The sequence below is a fragment of the Equus caballus genome, chromosome 14 (assembly GCF_041296265.1).
Source record: "Equus caballus isolate H_3958 breed thoroughbred chromosome 14, TB-T2T, whole genome shotgun sequence".
In the NCBI taxonomy this organism is placed as follows: Eukaryota; Metazoa; Chordata; class Mammalia; order Perissodactyla; family Equidae; genus Equus; species Equus caballus.
The window spans coordinates 28,487,787-28,510,045 of record NC_091697.1 but is presented as its reverse complement, the minus strand read 5'-3'; the positions used below and the strand labels follow the sequence as shown (position 1 = coordinate 28,510,045).

The window sequence follows — 22,259 nt, the reverse complement described above, 5'->3', positions numbered from 1 at the left end:
CGAGCTGTTCCGCTTTGGGGGAGAATAGAAAGCAGTTTTGACAACTTGGGAACAAAGCTGCTCTTCTCAGAACAGTGAAGGGGACAATAGAAATGTTTATTGAAGCAATCAGGCAACTGTATTCTTGCAGGAAAAAAAAAATAGGTGCTAACAAGGTGCTAAGAAGGAGGAGAGAAAACAGAACCATGGGGAGGTGGGGACGTGGGGCAATTAAAAAGACAGCAGCAGCCAATGGCACAGTTCGGTGGGCTCGCACTCGGTGGGGTTCGCTCAATTTGGGATGGAAATCACAAACAGGAGAGATTGTATGGAATGGTTTCTCCAAGCACAGAACTTTCCACTCTGCCTCTTAGCACACCTAGGCAGTTCACCCCCAAGTGTCTTAAAATACCCCACAGGGATATTTTCAGAGACGGGAAAGAAACAACATTTATTGGGCACCTATTGTGTGCAAGCTTAGCATTGTGTAACTTCAACAACTCTAAAGGGAGGAAAATCATCTGGGACAAACTGAGGCCCAGGACGTTTTAGAAACTTACGCCAAGTCCAACAAGTAGGCAGGTACGCATCTGGACTCAGGTCTGTTCCCTGGGCAAGCTGTTGGTATTTTCCTTAGATCTGTCATTTTCCACAGAGAAGATTCCAGAATCATCTTCCCATAGAGGTGTACATTAGTCATCCTGAGATGCTAATGCTGCTTAAATTCTTCTCCGTGGAGCTGTCCTAATGCTTCCAGTGTGACTTTTTTGTCTTTTTATCCAGTCTTTAAGACTCACTCTACTCATCTATCCTAATCATAACACCAAATTACCTTTAAGTAAGCATGAACAAGTTTTATCTCAGGGTAAAATTATGTGCTTTCCCTTTTCAGGTAACTAAAACTAGACCTAAAAATGAAATGTGTGTTTTGCCTTAAATGACCATGTTCTGCCTTAACTAACCAAAAAGCCTGGAGCCAAATTTGCTGGCCTCAGATTTGTAATCTGTTCACCTCAAGTACTTGACACCATCCTCAGCTTCGATTTCCTCTAAGAGAATGGTTCTCAGCCGGGCGTTTTTGCCCCACAGGGAACATTTGGCAATGCCTGAAGACTTTTTTGATTGTCACAATTAGAGGAGGTACAACTGGCATCTAAGTGAGTAGAAGCCGAGATGAGTCAAACATCCTGCAACTCACAGGACAGCCCCCTACAACAAAGGTTTATCCCGTCCAAAACGTCAGCTGTGCTGCTCTTTGAGAAACTCTGCTTTAGGCGTCTCTGTTGTGTTTCATCCACAAATGTCCTTTAGTCAACAAGTCAGCACCCCATCCTTTGAGAAAAATGCAGAAGACACATTTGAAAGTGAATATGCAAATTCTATCATTCGGCAGCACAGGGCTATATTTTATGTGTGCATACCTTCTGAAGTTATATACAAATGATTTTTAAATAGCATCCTTCACAAAAGGGAATCACGGGTAGGCATTGGCTTCCATAAATTAAGGTCAGCCACTCCTTCTCCTTGTGATTAAGTTTCATTTGCAACCCCCACCCCACTTTGGCATCCCACACCAGCAGAACAGAAGATTCCCCGGGGAGAACAAGTCCTACGAGTATGATGTCTCTAAATTAACAAATGAAGAAACACTTTCCACGGTGCCTTGGGAAAGACCCGAATTTTTCCCCTCAGGTGCAACATGCTTTTAAAAATGTTGTGTAAGTCATATAACATCACCCATTTAGATATTTTCCAAAAGAGTTATGAGACAGAAAAATGGTTGCCAAATCAAATGGTTATCAATAGGACTCTTAGGAAAAAGTGTGAGAAATTAAAATTGCTTAAAGTTGATATAAAACTCAGCATATCTCCTTTCTGAACACCAACACAGTACTCTGCCTACGACCAAAGATATCAGATTTCTTCTTAAGTTGTCGTCAAGTTTGGTTTAAAAAACGGCTAGAAAGGTTTTAGGTTTCTCACACCCACCTAACTCTTTTAAAGAAAGTGACCTTAGGTTTGAATTTCTTTGCCCAATGATCTCCCTCCTCCCCACTCTCCAATTCTATACATTTAGATAACCTGAATCAATTCCAATCGACCACTTTTCCAGTGTTTCAAAGAGACAATCAAGATATATTGGCAATAAGTTAATTAAATAACACCCCCTCCATTTTTTGTGGTATACGATAATCCTTCACTCTGATAATGTTTTAATCAAGATACACCACACATTGCCGGGGAGGTTAATCTTATTAAGCAATTACTGGGTAAGTATCCAGCAGAAGCAAATTAAAATGTAAGCAAAACACGGGCATGTGAGTTCCATCTAAGATGGCACATCGATAGAGATTTCATTACCTGCACTTTAGGAGTGTTTACATTGCTCAGATTTGGAAAGGAGTCTAATAGACAGGGCAGCCTCCACTCTCCGAGATGTTAGTGGAAACAAAGCACTTGATTAATTAGTTGGGAGAGTATGTTCTTTGAGCTTTGTCTTCCTTTTTCCATTTGTTGTTGTTCAGGGTTTATTTTTTCTCCGTCTCTCTTTCAATTAAACCTTAACGTGGCTGGTTTGATGGTTGGCTTTCACATCAAGAAGAGGGAGCCCAGAGACTGCCAGATTCACTCACCATCTCCAGTGTATTTCTATGTTAAAAGGAATGAACTCATACATCTTCATTACAAGAGCACGGAGCACTTTTTCTATAGATCTGGGATTAGATAAGCCTTGAGAACGAAGATTCAATACAGTGTTCTGACCTGGTCAGATAACATAAGGGAATCCAGCTTGATTGGCTAGGCCCAGACACAAAGCATACGAGAGCTTTTAAAGGGCACATCATAGGTAGCCAATTTGTGCACTGAGGTTAAGAAAAAACAAACTCCCAAGTAAAATTTCATGGATCATTCTCAAAAGCTATCACTCATTTTAAATTTAAGGTGTCCCCTATATCAGGGGTCAGCAAACTACGTCTCTTGGACCAAATCTGGCCAGCTGCCTGTTTTTGCAAATAAAGTTTTATTGGAGCACGGCCATGTTCGTTCATTGTCTGTGGCTGCTTTTGCGCTACAACAATGAGGTTGAGTAGGTGCAACAGAGACTAGAAGGCCCACATAGCCTAAAACATTTTCTATCTGGCCTTTTATGGAAAAAGTTTGCTGACTGCCCTGTATCATTCGTAAACCCATTTCTACTTTCCTTGGATTTTCCCGTAACTCCAAATTATAGGAGACTAGGGAGAAGAGACCAAACTCCCAATCTGTCCATTTATCCTTCTTGACCAAGATTTGGGTATAACATATCCTTGGTAACTTTGCATTGATGGATCCTCTATACAGTTCCACAAACATCAGCTCCATCACTTAGCAGCTGTGTGACCCTAAGCAGGTAATTTTTCCTCCCTCAGCCTCCCATTCCTCATATGTAAAATAGTACCCCTCGTAATCTTGCCGTCCAGCATAAATGAGATAACTCTTGTAAAACACAATGTGCGGCATTAAGCACTTAATAAGAGGTCCATGAATATTAGTTGTTGTCATTGACATCAGTGTGACATCCCCCAGCTGGTCCATTTAACAACCCTCCACAGGGTGCCACTTCTTTCTGAGGTGCTGTACTGTCCAGAGGCAAAGGCTGCCTTCAGAATGTCAAGATAGACAATCATCCCACTTCATCTTTTCCTTTACCTCCTCGGAATTAGCACAAACCCAAATGAAGACTTCTTCCCAAACGTTTGCTTGATGAGGTCAGCGGGAAGCAGGACTTTCCATTCAAAAGGGCCAAGCATGCAAAAGAAGCTGGCCTGTTCCCCACAGCATTATTTGTCTCACTGCAGCTTGAGCTCCATCACTGCCAGCCTGTCTGTTTTAAGCCCCACCATTCTCGGTTTATAACTCAGCTGTAAACATTTATTTGTGCCTGGAGCACATTTCTTTCCTACCCTTTGAAAAAAAAAATCAGAATTTCCAGATGGTATGCAAGTTGGAAAAAAATGGCAAAGACTGTTATTCTGTTTAGAAACATGTTTTTCTACACTTGCCCTTTCAGCAAAAACTTCATAATGATTTTTACTAGTTGGCTTAATGCATGGAGCGGGGAGCCAGGTTAGCAGGGAGGTTGGTAATCCTTCCTCTGGCTGTTGTCAGCCTCTCAATGAACACAGCCCAGGGCTTCAAAATGATCTCTTCCCTACATGGGGCTTTTTCAAAGTCAGTGAAGTTCCCAGAAGGACGAGGGGTCACGATGTTTGAGCCAGCCATTACAAAACTGCATGTCTACTGGCAAATATGCCAACAGCCTGCTTACTGACACAACAGCTCCCTCATTTTCAAGGTCATGTTATTCTACCGTTGTTACAGATGGGTAACACTCAAGTGTCTCACTGGTGGATTTTAGCTTCTGATTGCCACCCACAACCTCATTCTAAGTTGCGTGCTTTCTGTTGTACACGGCATCATCATGGCTTGACATGAGTATTACCAATGAGATCCAGTTCCCCTCCCCACTGCATTTGCCCTTACTTGCATTGGCACGCTTCTCTTTCAGAGTTGACTTGCACACTCAGAGGTTGGTCTCTGCTGTGCGCCTGGATACACACCTCTTGGAATCTCTTGTACATAACCCAGGGTCTGAAATGCAGTCAGTATAGTGGTTAGATACGTAGTTTTGGACACAGACATAGCTTTCTGTCCTCCACTACTTAAGAGCTATGTGACCTTAAGCAACTCACTTTACGTCCATGGTCTTCTCATCTGAAAAACTGGAAAAAATCATACAAGTATCAGGAGATTACAAAGCAAGTAGTAACTACTCGATAAATTTGAGCTGCTATGTATAATACTAATAAATTAGACTACATATTAATGCAGAAGCATGTTCACCTGACGGTCACATGTATGAATATGTTCACACTCTTAGTGGCAAAGAGTTGGCCATTTTTACCTAAAGTGACAAATTGAGGTTTCAAAAGATATAAACGCCACGTGTAGTCCCAAAAGCTGAAGGATTTTATAAAAATCATTCTTGCCATGTCATGTTGCCAATACCATCACAGAAGGAGTGAAGGCTTGGGATGGAAATCCATTCCTGAAGAATAGCTGGCCAACGGCAGGGTGAAGGCTGATGGGTTTCTGATGACTCAGATGAGGTGTAGTGTAAAGCAGTGAATCTAATGTCCTTAGGAGAATCTGTTCGCCTATCTCTTGGTTAAACAGAACCCTCAAATGGCTGTCCTGATTCCCAAATAAATGGAAACGAGGTGTAATGACTGAAGCAATATTCTGAATTCAACTTTATTTGCAATAGATAAAAATATGTGAGGCAGAATAATCTGCAAGGCAGATTTATGCCAAGGTGCCTCCGGAGTTCGGTTAAGTTTAGGAAGTATTAATATGAGGCTTCATTTGCCTGGTATGTCTATGAGTCCATTCCCTTTATCACTTGTTTGGGGAATAGTCTCGCTGTTTCCATAAATGAATTATGGCAACATTTTCTGAAATGATTAGCTCCTAATGTGGCTATGGAAGGCTGTCATTTTGCTCAACATCAGTCTTATTTAACTGGTTGGAATTTTAGGTACATGTTTCTGAAATAGGCAATACCTTCACATTTACAGGAGCAATCTTCCGTGGAGTTATAGAGGTGGACTATCCTGCAAAATTGATCATTAGAGTGTTGCCTCTCAAATCTCAGAAATCCCATCTATAAACTGGAGATGAACCAGCCAGAACCGTCATGTCTTAAGCATCTGCTTCTTAGGGTAAAATGATCATCATCTCCACTTTGCACTGTGCAGCTCGTAGATAGAAAGAAAAGTTTGACACGGAAGCTGCAGCTCCGGGAGATGTGGGCTGGATGCCATCCTGCTTGGCGGGACACTGTGCTCAGTCATTACCCAGAACCCAGGAGTGATGGCCAGACTTTCACAGAATAATTACAGAATGGCTGTTTAATTCCTCTTCTTCTGCTGCAGCCAATTCAAGCCCAAACCAGGTCCATGGGACCCTGGACTGCAGGCTGCCTGGATAAGGAATAATGGGAATATGACATACACCCCAACTTTGATGTTGACTAAAGATTACCTAGCACTATAGTAGATGCTCAATAAATATTTGTTGCATGAAAGTATGAATGATTGACACACTCTACATTGCTTGGGACATTCATTATTCATTGTTACATAAAATCTGGCTGCTTTTCACTAACACAGGCTGCCCGGAATTGCCCCCCTGTGAAGCAGCTAGAGTGCACAAGAACACCTGCAATTTGGAGTGGATGAGCTTGTGACTGTTTTCTCTGGCTGTAGCACCTTAATTCAAGGAGACGGGTCCCTCCCTGTCTGCAGACTCATTGTATATTGATTTTAGCTTCTCTGGAAAAGGACTGCCTGTTTCATTAAGGCCCACCACACTCCTTGGTGCTCTGTAGTCAATTCTGCCTACACTAGGCAGCCTATATTTTAAATTAAACCATCACTAATTTACCTTCCAAATCTTGAATAAATCTCAGATAAAAACAGCTATTTTTAGGTAGCACAAGAGGATAGAAAGATACAGAAGTGCCCACAAGTCAGATACGACTATCATTTTTATAAAATCCTGGTTAATCCTCAGAAGCAACCCCATTATACAGTTGAGTAGACAGACTCAGAGAGAGGGAATGATTAGCCCAAAGGCACACAGCTAGTAGGTGTCAGAGCTGGGATTCAAACCCAGGGCTGACCAGCTCCACTGTGGAACGCTGCCTCGTGAGGGCCTCGGAACTTCTCAGTGTGAGGATACCCACCCTGGAGATAAAGGTAGAAACCTGCATTACTTTGTTTCCTTGCTGCCTGTCTCCCAAAGGCATCCTGTTGGGGCTGGCTGTGTTCGTAGGCCTGGAGCAGCTGGCGTGGCTGGGGGAACCCAGGTGCAGGTCAGTCTGTGGGACTGGGGTCCTAGCTTGGGCTGCTGCCCTCTTTGCCCTTTGAGAGCAGCACAGACCTTCACTCCTGGACACCAGCTCAGGGACTTGGCCTCCAGGGACAGTCACTGAGATGGTTCCCCATGCTGGCTGCGGCAATTTGCAAAAGCTGCCTTTCCTTTTTACCTCTTTTGAGGCAATATTTGCATAACTTTTTTTTTCTGTTTTATTGTTTTTGAAATTACAGAAGTCATACACACTCATTTTACAGATTTTTTAAGATACATAGAAAAATTCTTTTTTTCTTTTGCTATAAAGAATGTTAGCATAACAAATGGCAAATTTGAATATCTCTAAATTAGAGATAGCTTTGTATCAATGTTAATTTTCTGTTTTTGATAAATGTTCTGTGGTTCTGAAAAAGAATGTCCTTGTTTTTAGGAAAAACACATAGAAGTATTTAGAGGTAAAGGAGAAACCTGTCTGTAACTTACTCTCAATGTTTCAGAAAAAAAAAAAAAATATATATATATATATATATGTGTGTGTGTATATATGGAGAGAGAGAAAATGATAGAGCAAATGTATATAAAATTTACAGAATCTGGATGAAAGATATGCAGGAATTCTTTGTACCTTTTTTTGAAATTCTTCTGTCAATCTGAAATTATTTCACAATGCAAATCTTATATATATAGAAATATATACATATGGGGAGAAAGTGAAAACTGCCATTTGCAAAAGCATAATTCAGCTTCACATGTGGAGAATTCAGTTGGAAAGCAGTCGCTAGCTTTTACTGATAACTTGTTAAATGCATCGAGTTTGTCAGAAGTGAAGTCACCTTCACTTTCTGACAACCCCTCCTCCCTCCTGTGGACACCACACACACACACACACACACACACACACACACACAGAGACACATGCACACATCCGTGGTAGCACATGCTGGGAGTTGACCCTCCTGGCTTGCTCTGTAGACCGCGGTAGACTGGAGTGGAAAGCCCCTTAAGATATCTTTGGATCCAAACCACTGCTATGTTGATAAGGACACGGAGACCTTGAGAGCTAGACCTCCTAAAACTAGCCAGCTGCTTGGTAGCAAGGATGGGAGTTCAACCAAATAGCTCATTTATGCCCCTGTTCCTTCCATGAAAGGTGCAGGGTCATTAAGCATCCGGATTAGGACACATGACTTTTGGTTCTTAATCTAAGGACCTTTCCCCTGTATTCCAACTCCACTGATTTGTTTATTTACGAGATTTTACAGAAAACGTAAATTAAGAGTTTACTCATGATTTTTCAAAAGAATCCACAAGGAAGCTTCCTTTAAACGGTAAGTTTCTCCACAGAGCTTTCAAAACGTGACTTTATTTTTAAAAAACAAAAGTCATTTTATGTGCAGCTTTTCAAAGTCAATCTTCCTCCAGACACACATTTCGCCCAGTAGTCACAGAGGTTGTGTTAACATACCGCATAGGATGGGCAGGTAAAACCTGGCTCGGTTCCACGAGCACTTATAGATCGGCCCTCAGTGGCCAGGTGCAGACAGAGAGCGCAGAGATGAATGCGCAGCTCTGCCTGACCTCAGACAGCACAGTGTCTAATAAGAGAAGCTTGGGAAGGCAAGCAAGGTCAATTCTAGCACGCAACACCAGGTGCCGCAGTAAAGCGAAGTCTAAGAGCATAGAAACTCAGAGAAAGAACCTGTTTATCTGGTGGAGGGGAAGGTGTATAAAGAAAAAGACAGCTTCAGGGTGAAGGTGGCCTGTGCCTTCATTTCAGTGCTACTCGATAAAGTAGACTAATCAATAAAAAATCATTACTGGCTTCTAGAAGGTCCCGCCTAAACTTAGTAATGGCAACAGATGCTGACTTTCCGTTTTAAGCTTGTTCCAATAGTTAAGTCTGTTCCAGAAGAATTAGACTTTCCTCTCTGTTGATAGAGAGCTAGGCAAATATATACATATAAAGGTACATAACTATCACATATACACACAATTTTTTTCTTTTAGAAAATTCTTTACTCTGAAAAGAAAGCCAGATTCTTTCCTATATAGTTTTCCATTCTTTAATTTCATGCATTGTAACTAGATAGCATTTATTTTGCTCTTATTGTGCTCTAGGCACTGCTCTAAGCCCTTCTTTGTGTACTTCTGTTTGTTACTCCTACCTTATAACATAGTTACTATTATCATTCCCGTTTTAGCAAAAAAGAATAGAGGCCCAGAGAGGTTAAGCAAATCACTGGAAGTCACACAGCAAGGAAGAACCAGAGCCAGGATTTGAATGCAGTTCCGTCTCACTACAAAACCTGTACTTCATCACCCAGGTGCACTGCCTTCCTTAGTGGATGGCACGTGAAGGACAGGAGCATCTGAAACTCTAGGAGGAGTTGTGACTACTGAGAAGGCAGCCTGTACTCACTGGTAGTAGCGGCTCATTTACAGAAGTCAGTGTCCTGAATTTGGTGTCTAGTAAAAGAAGGGGGATCCTACTACTGTAAGAACCAAACCCCGTGGGGCCAGCCCGGTAGCATAGTGGTTAAGTTCCCATGCAGCGTGGGGTTCGCAGGTTCGGATCCGGGGCACGAACCTACACGCCACTCATCAAGCCATACTGTAGCAGCATCCCATATACAAAGTAAAGGAGGACTGGCAACAGATGTTATCTCAGGGCCAATCTTCCTCACCAAAACAAAGAAAAGAATGCAATCCCTTGAGTCTCCTTGTCTGAATTTCTCCAGAGCATCTGCTCTCTGGAAGCAGACTCCCTTGCACATCCCTGCATCCTCACGCTGCCTGACGTTATCAAAGTCTGTTTAGGTTTCAGCAGTAGATTACAGGGCTTGTGGATGCTGATTTCCTGCTTCTCTTTCATATCCTGTCATTAACCCAGCAACCCCTGAAAGCCCAGCAGACGTGAAGGAAAGCTCATCTTATTAAGTTTAGAGATGAATAATTTCTTTAAAATTCTTTTTTCTTTTTCTTTTTTTTTTTAAATATTGGCACCTGAGCTAACATCTGTTGCCAATCTTCTTCTTTTCCTTTTTTTTCTTCTTCTCCTCAAACTGCACCCCCCATACATAGTTGTATATTCTAGTTGTGGGTCCTTCTAGTTGTGGCATGTGGGACGCCACCTCAGCATGGCCTAATGAGTGGTGCCATGTCCGTGCCCAGGATCCAAACTGGTGAAACCCTGGGCCACCAAAGCAGTGAGCACGAACTTAACCACTCGGCCACAGGGCTGGCCCCTAAAATTCGTTTTTATTTTTAATGCATTTCTTTAAGTTGTTGCCACACTATGATTGCTGGGGTTACTTTTGGTCTCTGTCAGAGGCCCCTAGACTCTTCCCTCGCAGGGGTCTTTTTAACTGCATCCCTTCCTTACTGGGTCCTTTTCATTATATCCCTTCCCCTAAAAGGCTTCAATCTGGGAGTCTGTCAAAAGCAGCATTTTGACGTAAAAATTAGTTTCCAATTTATAGTAATCGGAGCTTCTGATCAACTTGTGATAACAAGTGTTTTCCCCCCAGACATGTCATTATTTCAGCAAAATAAACAACACTCTATTCAGTCTTAGAGCCTTACAGATAATAATATTTATGACAACTTATTTTTATTTAGTACTTACTTTGCGCCGAAAATTATTCAAAGAGCTTTGCATGAATTAACTCATCAAATTCTCATAACAACCCTATGAAATGAATGATAATAGTGTCACGACTATACAGATGAAGGAGCTGAGGCACAAAGAATTGATATACTTGGTAAATATCAAAGCTAGGAATTGAACCCAGACACTGTCAGTCCAGAGTCTCTGCTCATAGAAACTGTGCCCTGTTCCTCCTCTACAGAGAAACATTCCACGTCCATTAGACCTGCTAGCCAGCGGAAAAATGTTTGAGGAACAAACATCTGGTACTCATCTATAGATCTGAACCACTCAGGACTTGGATTTGTTTCTTTCCTTCTTAAAGATGTTATGTGATGGAAGCTTCTAAACTTCCCTTAGGAGTCCATTCCCTAGTTTTATTATTCTAGAGGTCAAGAGTTTCTCCTTAAGGTCCAAACCAGTGTTTCTCCTACTTTATTTTCAGCCCCTGTTGACTCTTTATTTGATCCACTATTGAGCTAAATAAAAATGAATCATCACCTCTCTTGTTAAAGAAAAAAGGTGACTCTGTGGTTTTCTTTTGTAATTTAGATATGGAAGACATTCAGAGAGCCAAAAGTGTCACCTCTCCATTTTACAGGTGGGGAAACTGGCCCCAAGGTCATTTATGAGTCTCATCTTAATGCAGTGGCTATAGAGTAACAGTCAGGGCTCCCGAGTCGGACGGCTTCACTTACCTTTCGTGCCAGTCTTCAGCAGTTTTATAACCTCTTCTCATCGTGCAAACCTTTTGCAACGTGTGGTGGGCAAACATAGATAAATGTTTTCAGAAGAGTTGTCCATTACAGAATGCAGAAGGGAGCTTGCTTTCCATCCTTTGTCCGTCAGACTGAAGAAGTTTTCAGATCCACAAGGCCACCAAAGTGATCAATTGGAAAATGAAAAGACTGTCGAGATAAAAATGTCTTCAATTGTTTTTGTATTTGGTTTCAATTGGTTTAGAAGGTCTCAAGAAGATAGGATATAGTGGTGGTTTTATGTGTTTTTTCAAGTTCAGAATCCATTTGAAGGAATCCCAAATGACTTATAAAACTAGGTTCCAACTAGATTTTATTCCCATTTTGAAGATGAGGAAAATGAGGCTCTGAGAGATCAATTAATTTGCTTTCCTTGGGCACTAGTAACGCCCAGCTTTTCCTTAATTCTGTGTTCGCAAAGAAAACCACCCTCAGAAGTATAAGAGCCACTGGCTGCTTCATGGTTATTAAGAAAGCCTCTTTAAAAATAGGTATTTCTTAAACACCTATTATTAAAGTTCTGAAGGATGCTGAGTGTGGCATCTTTCAGAACTGCAACCAATGTTTTCAAGATAAACAATTTCAAATAATGCAACAGAGATGTGTTAATGTCACCATGAGAGAGCTATGGTTTCTGCACGGTTCTTAGATCCCTCCCTCTAACCCAAAGGGGTCACCCCAACGTTAGATCAGCCTGAGATCAAGTCCCCATTTTCTTTTGAGTTATTTTGTTTACCTTGTACTAATTTTTGTTCACTGTTGCTTCTTGTTTTTAATTTATGGAAATAGAGTACAATGGACTTGTTTGTCACTGGAAAGAATAATTAAAGGCTGCAAGAATTAAATTTGGTGCCAAATTAGTATCACTATCCCCTCCCCTGCTGATAACTTTTACATACCAGTCACATTTGGAGTTGTTGGAAGCTTGACACGTACTTATCAGACTCCACCTTTTTTTTTTTTTGAGGAAGATTAGCCCTGAGCTAACTACTGCCAATCCTCCTCTTTTTGCTGAGGAAGATTGGCCCTGAGCTAACATCTGTGCCTATCTTCCTCTACTTTATATGTGGGACGCCTACCACAGCATGGCGTGCCAAGCGGTGCCATGTCCGCACCCAGGATCCGAACTGGCAAACCTTGGGCCGCTGAAGCGGAACATGAGCACTTAACCGCTCTGCCACGGGGCTGGCCCCAGACTCCACTTCTTATTGTATTTGATCAGTAAAGAGCCATCTCAGAAGTTTTAGAAAGCATTGTGCCAGTAATTCAGAGGCCCTGAGGTATGAGTTTACAGCTTTGTTATTTAAAACCTAAATGTTTTAAGCTCTGACTTAAAGAGAAATTTGCCTTGAGTTTAATCTTCATATAGAGATTTTTAAATCCTGGCATATAATTAAACAGAAATGTAGAGCCAACTAATGTATACAGATGTCACTGACTTGATGTCAATTCCTGTTTTCCAGTGCCCTGGTCATTGAAAAACAGCAGCATAGACAGTGGGGAAGCAGAAGTCGGTCGGCGTGTGACGCAAGAAGTCCCACCAGGCGTGTTTTGGAGGTCACAGATCCACATCAGTCAACCCCAGTTCTTAAAGTTCAACATCTCTCTTGGGAAAGATGCTCTCTTCGGTGTTTACATACGAAGGGGACTTCCACCATCTCATGCCCAGGTATGACCGTGCTCTATATAACCAGGAACTTGCAGAAAAAATATCACTTCACACCCACTATGATAGCAGCACTGTGGAAGAGTTTAACAGTTTTTCAAAAAATTAAACATAGAATTACCATATGACCCAGCAATTCCACTTCCAGGTATATACCCACAGAGAACTGAAAACATTATTTCTCATAAAAATAGATACACGAATGTTCACAGCAGCATTATTCGTAATAGCCAAAGAGTGGAAACAACCCAAATGTTTATGAACTGATGAATGGATACAAAAAAGTGATAGATCCATATGATGACATATTATTCAAAGATAAACAGGAAGGAAGTATTGTTACGTGCTACAACAGGGACGAATCTTGAAAGTATTATACCACGTGAAAGAAGCCACATGCAAAGGCCATGTATTGTATGATTCCATTTATATTGTCCAGAATAGGCAAATCCATAGAGACAGAAAGGAAATTAGTGATTGCCAGGGGTAGGGGAGGAGGGAATTGGGACTGACTGCTAATAGGTATGAGGTTTCTTTTTGAGGTCATGTAAATGCTCTCAAATTAGATCGCTGTGATGATTGTACAACGCGGTGAATATACTAAAAACTGTTGAATTGCAAAATGGTGAAATTTATGGATGTGAATTGTATCTCAAAAAATGGCAACGTCCCTACCTGATGAAGTCAGCTTTGCTAGACCTGGAGTTAATCCTTGGGTACTTGCTGTTCAGGTGTTCTCGTTATTGTATTAATTTGTTGAAATATCACTAGGAGCCATCCTCCTGCGTGTGAAAAGAGTGCTGTAACAGTAAGCAAAGCTTAGTGGCTGTTTCCCTGTGACTACCCTGTTCTTGCCCACGCTAAATTCCTCGGGACGTCTTTGGCACTGTGAAAGAGAGATTATTCCCAGCGTTGGGAATAAAGAGATTGGATGACTTTATGGATTTCATGGATTTTCCTCTCATCCCTCCTTTAATTTGTCCTGGCAGAGATTTTATTATACAGATCACTTGAGATAAATTAATACCCACCTAGCTTGAGTGTCTTTTCCAATAAGAATTGTATATCCTGAGGAAAACCAAGTAGGGTTTTCCCACCTCATTTGCTTTCAAATCCAGCAAGGTCATAAAGATGTACGTTAGGAAAATAAACCAGTGGAGGGAAAACATCCTTAACTGCCCATTATATCCAGTCAAAGCTGACTTTAAAATGCGTAGGAAAGGTATTCATCTAGAAAATTCAATTGGAAGAATTTAAAGCTTTAAACCCATTGACAAATGCAGAGCAGTCAGGCCCCCATTTCTTTGTCTGTAGCTCATGGCAGACATTGCTAATCGATGACTGCACTTTTTCCTCCCTAAATTCAGGGTGCAAATAGCTCCAACAGAACCCTCAGGGCAGCCACTACCAATTGACCAGTGTTGGCTGTCAAGATGAAACTTATTTGCAATCTCATCCTGACAGCCTGAAATGAGCAACACAAGAGACTAAATGGACTGTTTCTTTTTTGAGCAAGGGAGGGCTGTGTAGGTTTTTACTGCCATACACAGCGCATGCTATAGGGACCAATATGTAAAGTGGTAATCAATATATCCTCCATCCATCCATCCAGAAAAATATTTATTGGTCTAGGCACTGATTATCCAGAGATGAGTTAACATAGCCTCTGACCAAGCAGAACTCCTGGTACAAAAATCACATCTGCTCTTCAAAGAGATTCTCATCAAGAGAAAGAGAGGAATTCAACTGAGAGAAGTCCCTGAGGCGTTTCTGTAACTTCTGGCCAGACGGTAGGGTGCTGCTCTGGGAAGTTATGCAAATTGTTAGGCGGTCTCCTTGACCTTCAGGCTCCACTGATTCTGCTGTAGCATAATGAATGATTTGCAGTGGTGAAGGCTGCTTATTGGCGTTATTTGAGTGAGTCTGAACATGCTTCTGGGCACAGCTGAGCGTAACTTTCCTCTCAGCCAGTTGGATGCAAGGAGCTTTGCTGGGGGAAAAACACTTCTCCACATAGTTCCAAAGCACTGTTATGCCCCTCCCCTTGCATGCACTGAGCAACCAGAATCATGGAAAAGCCAACGATCATGGCAAGAAAAGTAGGCAACTCTCTGTGACTGAGTGATAGAGGACAGCAGGCAGAAACATAGTCTACCCAGTCTCCCTGCTGTTCTGACATTCAGGACCCAAACCCTCAATGACAATGTCTTTTCTTCTTTCGTGGCTACACCACGCTGTCCATCTCCTGCCAAGCCGGGGATTGTTCTAGCGATCGTCCTCTCAAAATAGCTCCACTCCAGGGACAGCCCCATCACATTTCAAGGGAAGGGAAATGAATAGGCATGGGCTGATGTGCACTCAGGGTTTTAGTCCAGCTGCCGCTTTGGGAGTTTAGTGTGTGCTGGAGGGTCAAGTAAGCGAGACACAGAGCACATGCTTGGAAATGCACAAGACAGGTACAATACAGGGGCGCTTCTCAAAAAAAGAAAGAAAAAAACCCGACTCCCTACACATTCTCACATTCATTCCCTGTCATTACCTGCATTCATGTCCATTTGATGAGCTACATTTCCTCGAGGAGACGGTGCTCAGCTCCTCGCAGGGATAGGCGACTCACTCGTGTCTTGAACCATTATAGAATTTCTCATTTCTATTGGCATATCCTATCAAGGAACATAAGTTCTATAGGGATTGGCAGTCTAGCCAAGGTGACTCATTTGAGCTGGAGAGAGAGAAAGAGAAGTGGGAAGGGGGAAGAATATGAAATTCTATTGGCTGTGTCGCATGAAATGGCTATGCTTAAATTTTATTGAGTATCATGCTCTGACCAAGAGCCTACAAGGTTTAGTATCCTTGTCCAAGGATATTAAATACAGAAAAGAATCCTTTCTTACCTGCTTAAATTTCCCAAGTATCAGACTGTGTCCCAGTTGACTTTTTGAAAGTGGCTTTTTACAACGATACAGAAGTAATGTAGCATAGGGGAGAAAGTCCTGGGATTGGAGGTAAAAGTGAGGTTGGAGGCCCTGCTGCGTATAAACCAGATGACCTTGGACATGTCCCTTAACCTCTGTTAGCTTCAGTCTCCTTGTCTACCTGTGTTACCTGGTTCACAGTGTTGTTGTAATTACACGTCAACAACAACAAAAGTAGGATGGGAAAGCACTTTACAAACTAAAGCACAATATGAAGATACCATATACAAGATATTGTTGTAGTTAGAAATTCTGCATGGCCCTAGCAAATACTGTATAGAGACAGGCAATTATGTAAATATACCTTTTTAAAATAAGATTAATTTTCTAGTTTTTTTCTTCTTATGAAAGAGCAAACTGTGTTTTCATTGCAGAAAATTTTTAAAAACACAGAGAAACAAAAGGAAGTAAAAACACCCATAATTTGAAGCAGTTCCCTTTTGCTAAATGTTTGTATGTTTTGGCTGTAATAAAACATATCAGTTGCAGTAAAAAAGAAAACACGTCAACCTCAGAATCTGAGTGACTTAACAGAGGCTATTTCTTGTTCACTCTGCAGTGGTGGTTCTCAAGCAGGGGCAATTTTGCCCCATCCTGGAGACACCTGGCAACGTCTGGGAATATTTTTGGTTGTGTCTCTGGGAAGAGGTTGCTAGAGGCAGCTAGTGAGTGGAGACTGGGGATGCTAACCACGCACAGGGCAGCCCCCCGCAACAAAGAATTGTCCAGCCCAAAATGTCATTAATGCGGAGGTTGGGAAACCCTACTTCACATGTTCATCTTGGATTAAAGAAAATTTTGCTCGATGTCACCCTCATTCAAGGACACAGACCTACAGAACATCCACTATCAGAAACATGGCTAGTTCCCCACAGCAAGGAAGGGGAAGGTGGTGAATTGCATGCCAATCCCTAAAGACTTCCACTTGGAAGTGGCACATATCATTTAAGTGTTCTCAAATGGACCAAAGCAAGGCACATCCTAACTTCAGTGGGGCAGGAAGGACAATCCTATGGTGGTCCCTGGAAGAGGAGCGCCAGATCTATCGACAAAAAGCCCTAATGACAGACAATAAAATGTTGGGCTCCTTGTCCTCATGGTTAGTCTTTGGGTACATCCTTCATTCTTTTCCTGAAAGTAAACCCTTAAGGATTTTATACAATTTGCAAATCGTCCTTCTAAAAGGCTGCACCACTTACTCTCCCCACGCTCCTCCCCACCAGCAGCAGTGTGCAAGGCCCACTTTATTTACTTGAGCCCTTGCATAAACTGTGTCCTATTACTATTTGATCTTTGTCAATTTAAAAGGTAGATATTATATTGTCTTGTAAATGCAGCATTTTGACACGCTGCATTGCATTTTTTAAGACTTAGACTTAAAAAAAAAAAGGTCAATCTAAGCCATTCTTAACCTACCAATTTGAAATCTTATCGGGATGGTGTCTGTAAGGAAGCCTAGCGCACCTTGCCAAATGTTTGCAGTCCTACAAACTATGTCAGATTTGCTCAACCCTGGTTCTAGAAAGGAAACAGATCAGACTTTGGAAAAAATCATCATCCTCAGACATGGCTTCAGCGTAAGCATCGAAGGAAATCTCAGAGGCTGTTGCTGCAAGTCGGGATGTTGGGTGGTTAAGGCACTGAGCAAGTTGGTTTGACAGTTCCTCACTGATTGCTACTGATATGTCAAGCCAAGTAAAATCCTTTGTGAGAACAAGTCAATAATCGGCAAATTAGGTACATGATTAACCTGAGACAACAAGATGCAGTCACCGCTTGGGAGGCCTGCCGAGACTTCACCTTCTCCACAATCCTGTTTAGCAAATATTAAAAATGCCTATTTCATCACTCAGACTGATGGAGCCATGAGCCCGGTGACTTCCAGGGTATGCAACTGGGAAGCACAGGGCGGGCTTACAGCTCCCACGGGTTGGTTAGAGGCAGGGACGAGGGACTTAGTGGCACTGAGATAGAAGCAGACACTGTCAACTCTGAGTGCTTTACAGAGATGTGTCTGTGGGATGGGAAGCAAAATTATTCACACATTAAACAAAAGAAGGGAACTATTTAAGAGACCACAAATTGCCCCATGATCATACCAAATAAATGCAAATACGGCAGATTGAGCATGTGTGGACCAAGATAAAATGAGCCGAGCGAACGTTATTTGTCCTCATCAGCAGAATTCCCCTAATGACATTTTTTAAAAGCAAATTTATAGATGGTGATTAGTGATGTTAGCTTTTGCCAGCTCGAATTTATCCCTTTCCAATTCAGAGCCTTATTTGAAAAGGAGCTCTCTCTTTCCTTGTCCCCTTCTCTCTTCCCCGATCAGGAACATGCACCCAGTTTCAATGAGAGGTGAAACTAACAGGATTCCTGGGACATTGGGACACCCAAGTGTTCTGAGCACCCTGGTTCTGTCACCATGCCAGTCTCTCTGCACCCTCTCAGTGCCCGTTAACCAGTCAGCTGGGCTCTCCCTGGACCTTACCCTTCCTGTGGAGCTGTGTTCTATGAGCTTAATGTGGGGAACACCAGGGTTTGACTGTCAGCTTGCATAGCACATCACATAACAATTTGATTTCATTTTAGAGGGAGGCTTGTTTTTACAGGCACGTTTTTCAGACCCTTCCTTTCCGAAAGAGCTTGAGGTGTGGAGAAAGGAGTCGTGAAACCGAGAGAACCTTGGTTTCTTCTGTATTGGACTAAAAGTGCTTCTGGAAAGGTCTTTCTTGGGAGACCCCCTGTGATTATTTGATGGCATACTAGCAGGTAGTGAAACTGCCACTTCAATCTGTGGACACCCTCCTGGGCAGCCACCAAGCGGAGCTAAGGAGAAATCTCACGGGATGCTTGAGTTTGACAAGGAACCCTGTGTTGAGGGGATGCACGGGGAGGGCATTGTGAAAGCTTTTCAAGAATGGCAATGCTTGAGTACATGAAACTCAGCAGAGAGAAAAAACTGAGACAACAGGGACGAGTAAGAGGGGGCAGCACAGATCACACATTTCCACTGAGCAGAGTCTCGGAGGTGCTGTAATTCAGGAATTTGCAATTTTCTAGGCAAAGACCTTTATCTTCAAGTGAAAGCTATGTGGAACCCCATATATAAAACAAATAAAAGTGACAGTTTTATTAGCATAGACATAGTTTATAGTTCATATCCATATTTATTATGACGATGTTAATCTCTGTATACGTAAGTTTATTATATGTGTGTGTATATGTGTATGTAGCTATAGAGACAGACAGAGACATAGAGAGAAGGACTAAATTCATGAGGGCGGTCACCTCTAGGAATAGGTGAGGACAACAGGACTGAGAAGTAGGTTTAAAAAGTACTTGTTTTTATCCATAATAAAACATTAAAGATCAGGGAAGCCCCCTCCCCATCTCCAACATACACACACACACGCATACACACACACACACACACACACACACACACACACAAAGACTGGAAATAGCTATGCCAAAATGTTAACGTTTATTCAAGTGATTGAAAGATGGGTATTTGTTACCATACTCTTTATACTTTTCTTAATTTTGGTAATCTCTCTCCCTTTAAGAAAAGTGAATCTGTGACTAGCTTGAGTCTATTTTAAGTAAAACAAGCATTGAGAGGCTACAGATGGTGACTGTAATCTTATATCCCTTTCGAGATTCAATTTATGTACTTTGTTTTGTTTGCACAGTTTTGAGAAAGATCCCAATGAATGTATATAAGTAGTTGCTAATAGCAGCAGTATTTTCTTTAATTGTTTCCCTTACAGGCTCTGGCTACTCTTCAATTAAATTGATCCACAAGCTTGAAAGAGGAGTGATAGGAAATAATTGTTTCAAGGTTAAATTGCTTAAAATATCTAACAACTGCTCACATCCCTTGCCTTAGGTACAGAAGCAGAGAAGTTGCACCCCAAACTTAAAATAAACTTTGAAACTCTCTTTTCTAAAAAAAAAAGTCACCGGTATGGGACATTACATGTTCATTTGAAATTGCACTCCTGGTTTAACAGCCAGGCACGAACTTGCACCTCTGCTCTGCCTGGCGTTGGGTTGAGCAGGACCCACCAGAGCAGTTGCTTGCACAACTTTATCTGACCAGATGCACACCAGCGTGCATTCAAAGACGGCCCAGGGCAGATCTTTAAGCTTCCCAATAAACAACAGTTACAGAAGTTCAAACCTGTGTTCAAAGATGTTAGGAAAAGCTTTATTCCGAGATCTTCACAGGAATTAATGGCCTTTAAAATGTTCACTGAAGCCCCTCTCAGTAAGAATGTTTTGTAGGGAAGCAAAAGTTGTTATAAGACAAAAACATTCATTAATCACCAGATCACTTATAAAAACGTTCTGCACGCAGAGATCCCTCCCCCTTAAGACTAGTTATAATAGTGGTAGTCGGCATTACTTGAGGGCCGGGATGTGCCGAGGACTACCTGTTTCACATGAATTCTTATTTTATCACACAAACAGCCCTATGAGGTAGGCGCTGTGAGGAACAGCCTCATGTTACACACGATAGAACCGAGACAGAGTTCAGGGTCACAGAGCTGGTGTGTACCGGACAGAGCAGCCAGACACATCGTTTTTCTCCTCTGTGTGGGCAGCATTTCCAGGAGCATCCTGCAGTACAATGTAAGCACCATGACTGACGGAGTAACATTACAACTTGTGTCCCAAACAGAAATTTCATTAAGTCAGAGAAAGTGGTGCTGGAGATCTGCTCTAAAGTACTAGCGGCAGCCTTGGCAAATGGGCATCTGGGTGAGGTAGCACGTTAAATACTGTGGCAGAGAGCGGTAACAAAGGAGGTGACAAGATGGGTACTTCCAAGAAGACAATTATAACAATGTAAAGAGAGGTGCTGGGAAGTTAGAGGAAGACATCGGTGTATTTTCAGAAAGTCCCTTTTGATGGGTTGCATTGGTCAAACTAAAGTGATGCTGCATTGTTCTCAAGTATTTCATCGACCCTAAGATGCACATATTGCTCATCTTCTGATATCTCGGAAAACAGGATGTGTTTTGCAATTGATGAAGCTGAGAGACAATGCAATGTTTGGTGTCACATTTTTGTGTATGTATGAAAACTCAGTGTTCGTTCAAACAATTAGAGCATAGTTGCAAATATAACCTGAATTTTTCTAAATATGAGATTACAAAAACACTTTTTCATAATTAGAGTTTCATTTTTCTTTTTTTGTTTTTTTAAAGATTTTATTTTTCCTTTTTCTCCCCAAAGCCCCCTGATACATAGTTGTGTATTTTTTTTTTAGTTGTGGGTCCTTCTAGTTGTGGCATGTGGGATGCCACCTCAGTGTGGCCTGATGAGCAGTGCCATATCCGCGCCCAGAATCTGAACCGGTGTAACCCCAGGCCACCGAAGCAGAGCGCACCAACTTAACCACTCAGCCATGGGGCTGGCCCGGGGTTTCATTTTTCAAGACAAAATCCTAACCGATCATTTTCTCATTTAAGGGCATTCATTTTAAGTGGCCTTTTATTAATTCTAAATATCCTCAGGTAACTAGATCCTATTGTGTATATCAAGTCAATGTGGGGATTTAAATGTAATTTTAAAAATATATAAATACACAAAAATAAAGTGTAAATAAACATTCTGTGCAATGCCTACACAGCTGTTCCAGACACAGATGAGCATGGGCATAGGAGTGTGGACCAATCCAGACTACGTGACCTTGAATTTCAGCCTCCAGTGCTTCCAAGCCGTGTAACCTTGGACGAGTCACTCAGCCTTTCTGTGCCTCGGTTGCCTCATCTGTAACATGAAAATAATAATATCTCACATTCATAGCATTGTTGTAAGATGTCATCTTCTTAGAGGTCATCTTCTTAGAGCACAGAGGACTGTGCCGGCACAGAGAAATGGTATAAGCTGTTATTATCATGTTTTTCAAAGCATCCAAACGTAAGCCCCCGAACAGACAAAACAAAATGATTTTCAATTTTTCTTAAAAGATAACTTTTATTTGTGTTTTTCTCATTATAAAAGGAATATAGGATGATAGGAAAAATAGAAAACATTAACATTTTTTAGTATATTTTCCAGACAGTTTTCTGTTCCCATGTAGTAATCATTCTCACAACTATAGGATCGTACCTTAGGTACTGTTTTTACCTTGCTTCTTGCTTAATGATAGGTGGGGAATATCTTTCCAAATCTGAATATTCTTCCATAAACTCATTTAAATGCCTCAAAAATAGTCCATTCTATCAATTAAATTTTTTTTAAACAATCTCCCTTTTTCAATATTATAATCATTCTACAATAAATATCCTTATAGGTATATGTTC

The 22,259-nt window shown here is 41.6% G+C and overlaps 1 protein-coding gene across 29 annotated transcripts in view; it reads left to right on the top strand.

The window, feature by feature from the left end:
• TENM2 (teneurin transmembrane protein 2) overlaps positions 1-22,259 on the top strand; it is a 3,416,041-nt gene that overhangs the window by 3,217,067 nt on the left and 176,715 nt on the right. For all 29 annotated transcript variants that reach the window (XM_070232931.1, XM_070232936.1, XM_070232935.1 and 26 more), the window contains one exon: positions 12,762-12,967. In XM_070232931.1, the coding sequence (XP_070089032.1) occupies positions 12,762-12,967 (206 nt within the window). The remainder of the gene's footprint in view (positions 1-12,761; positions 12,968-22,259) is intronic.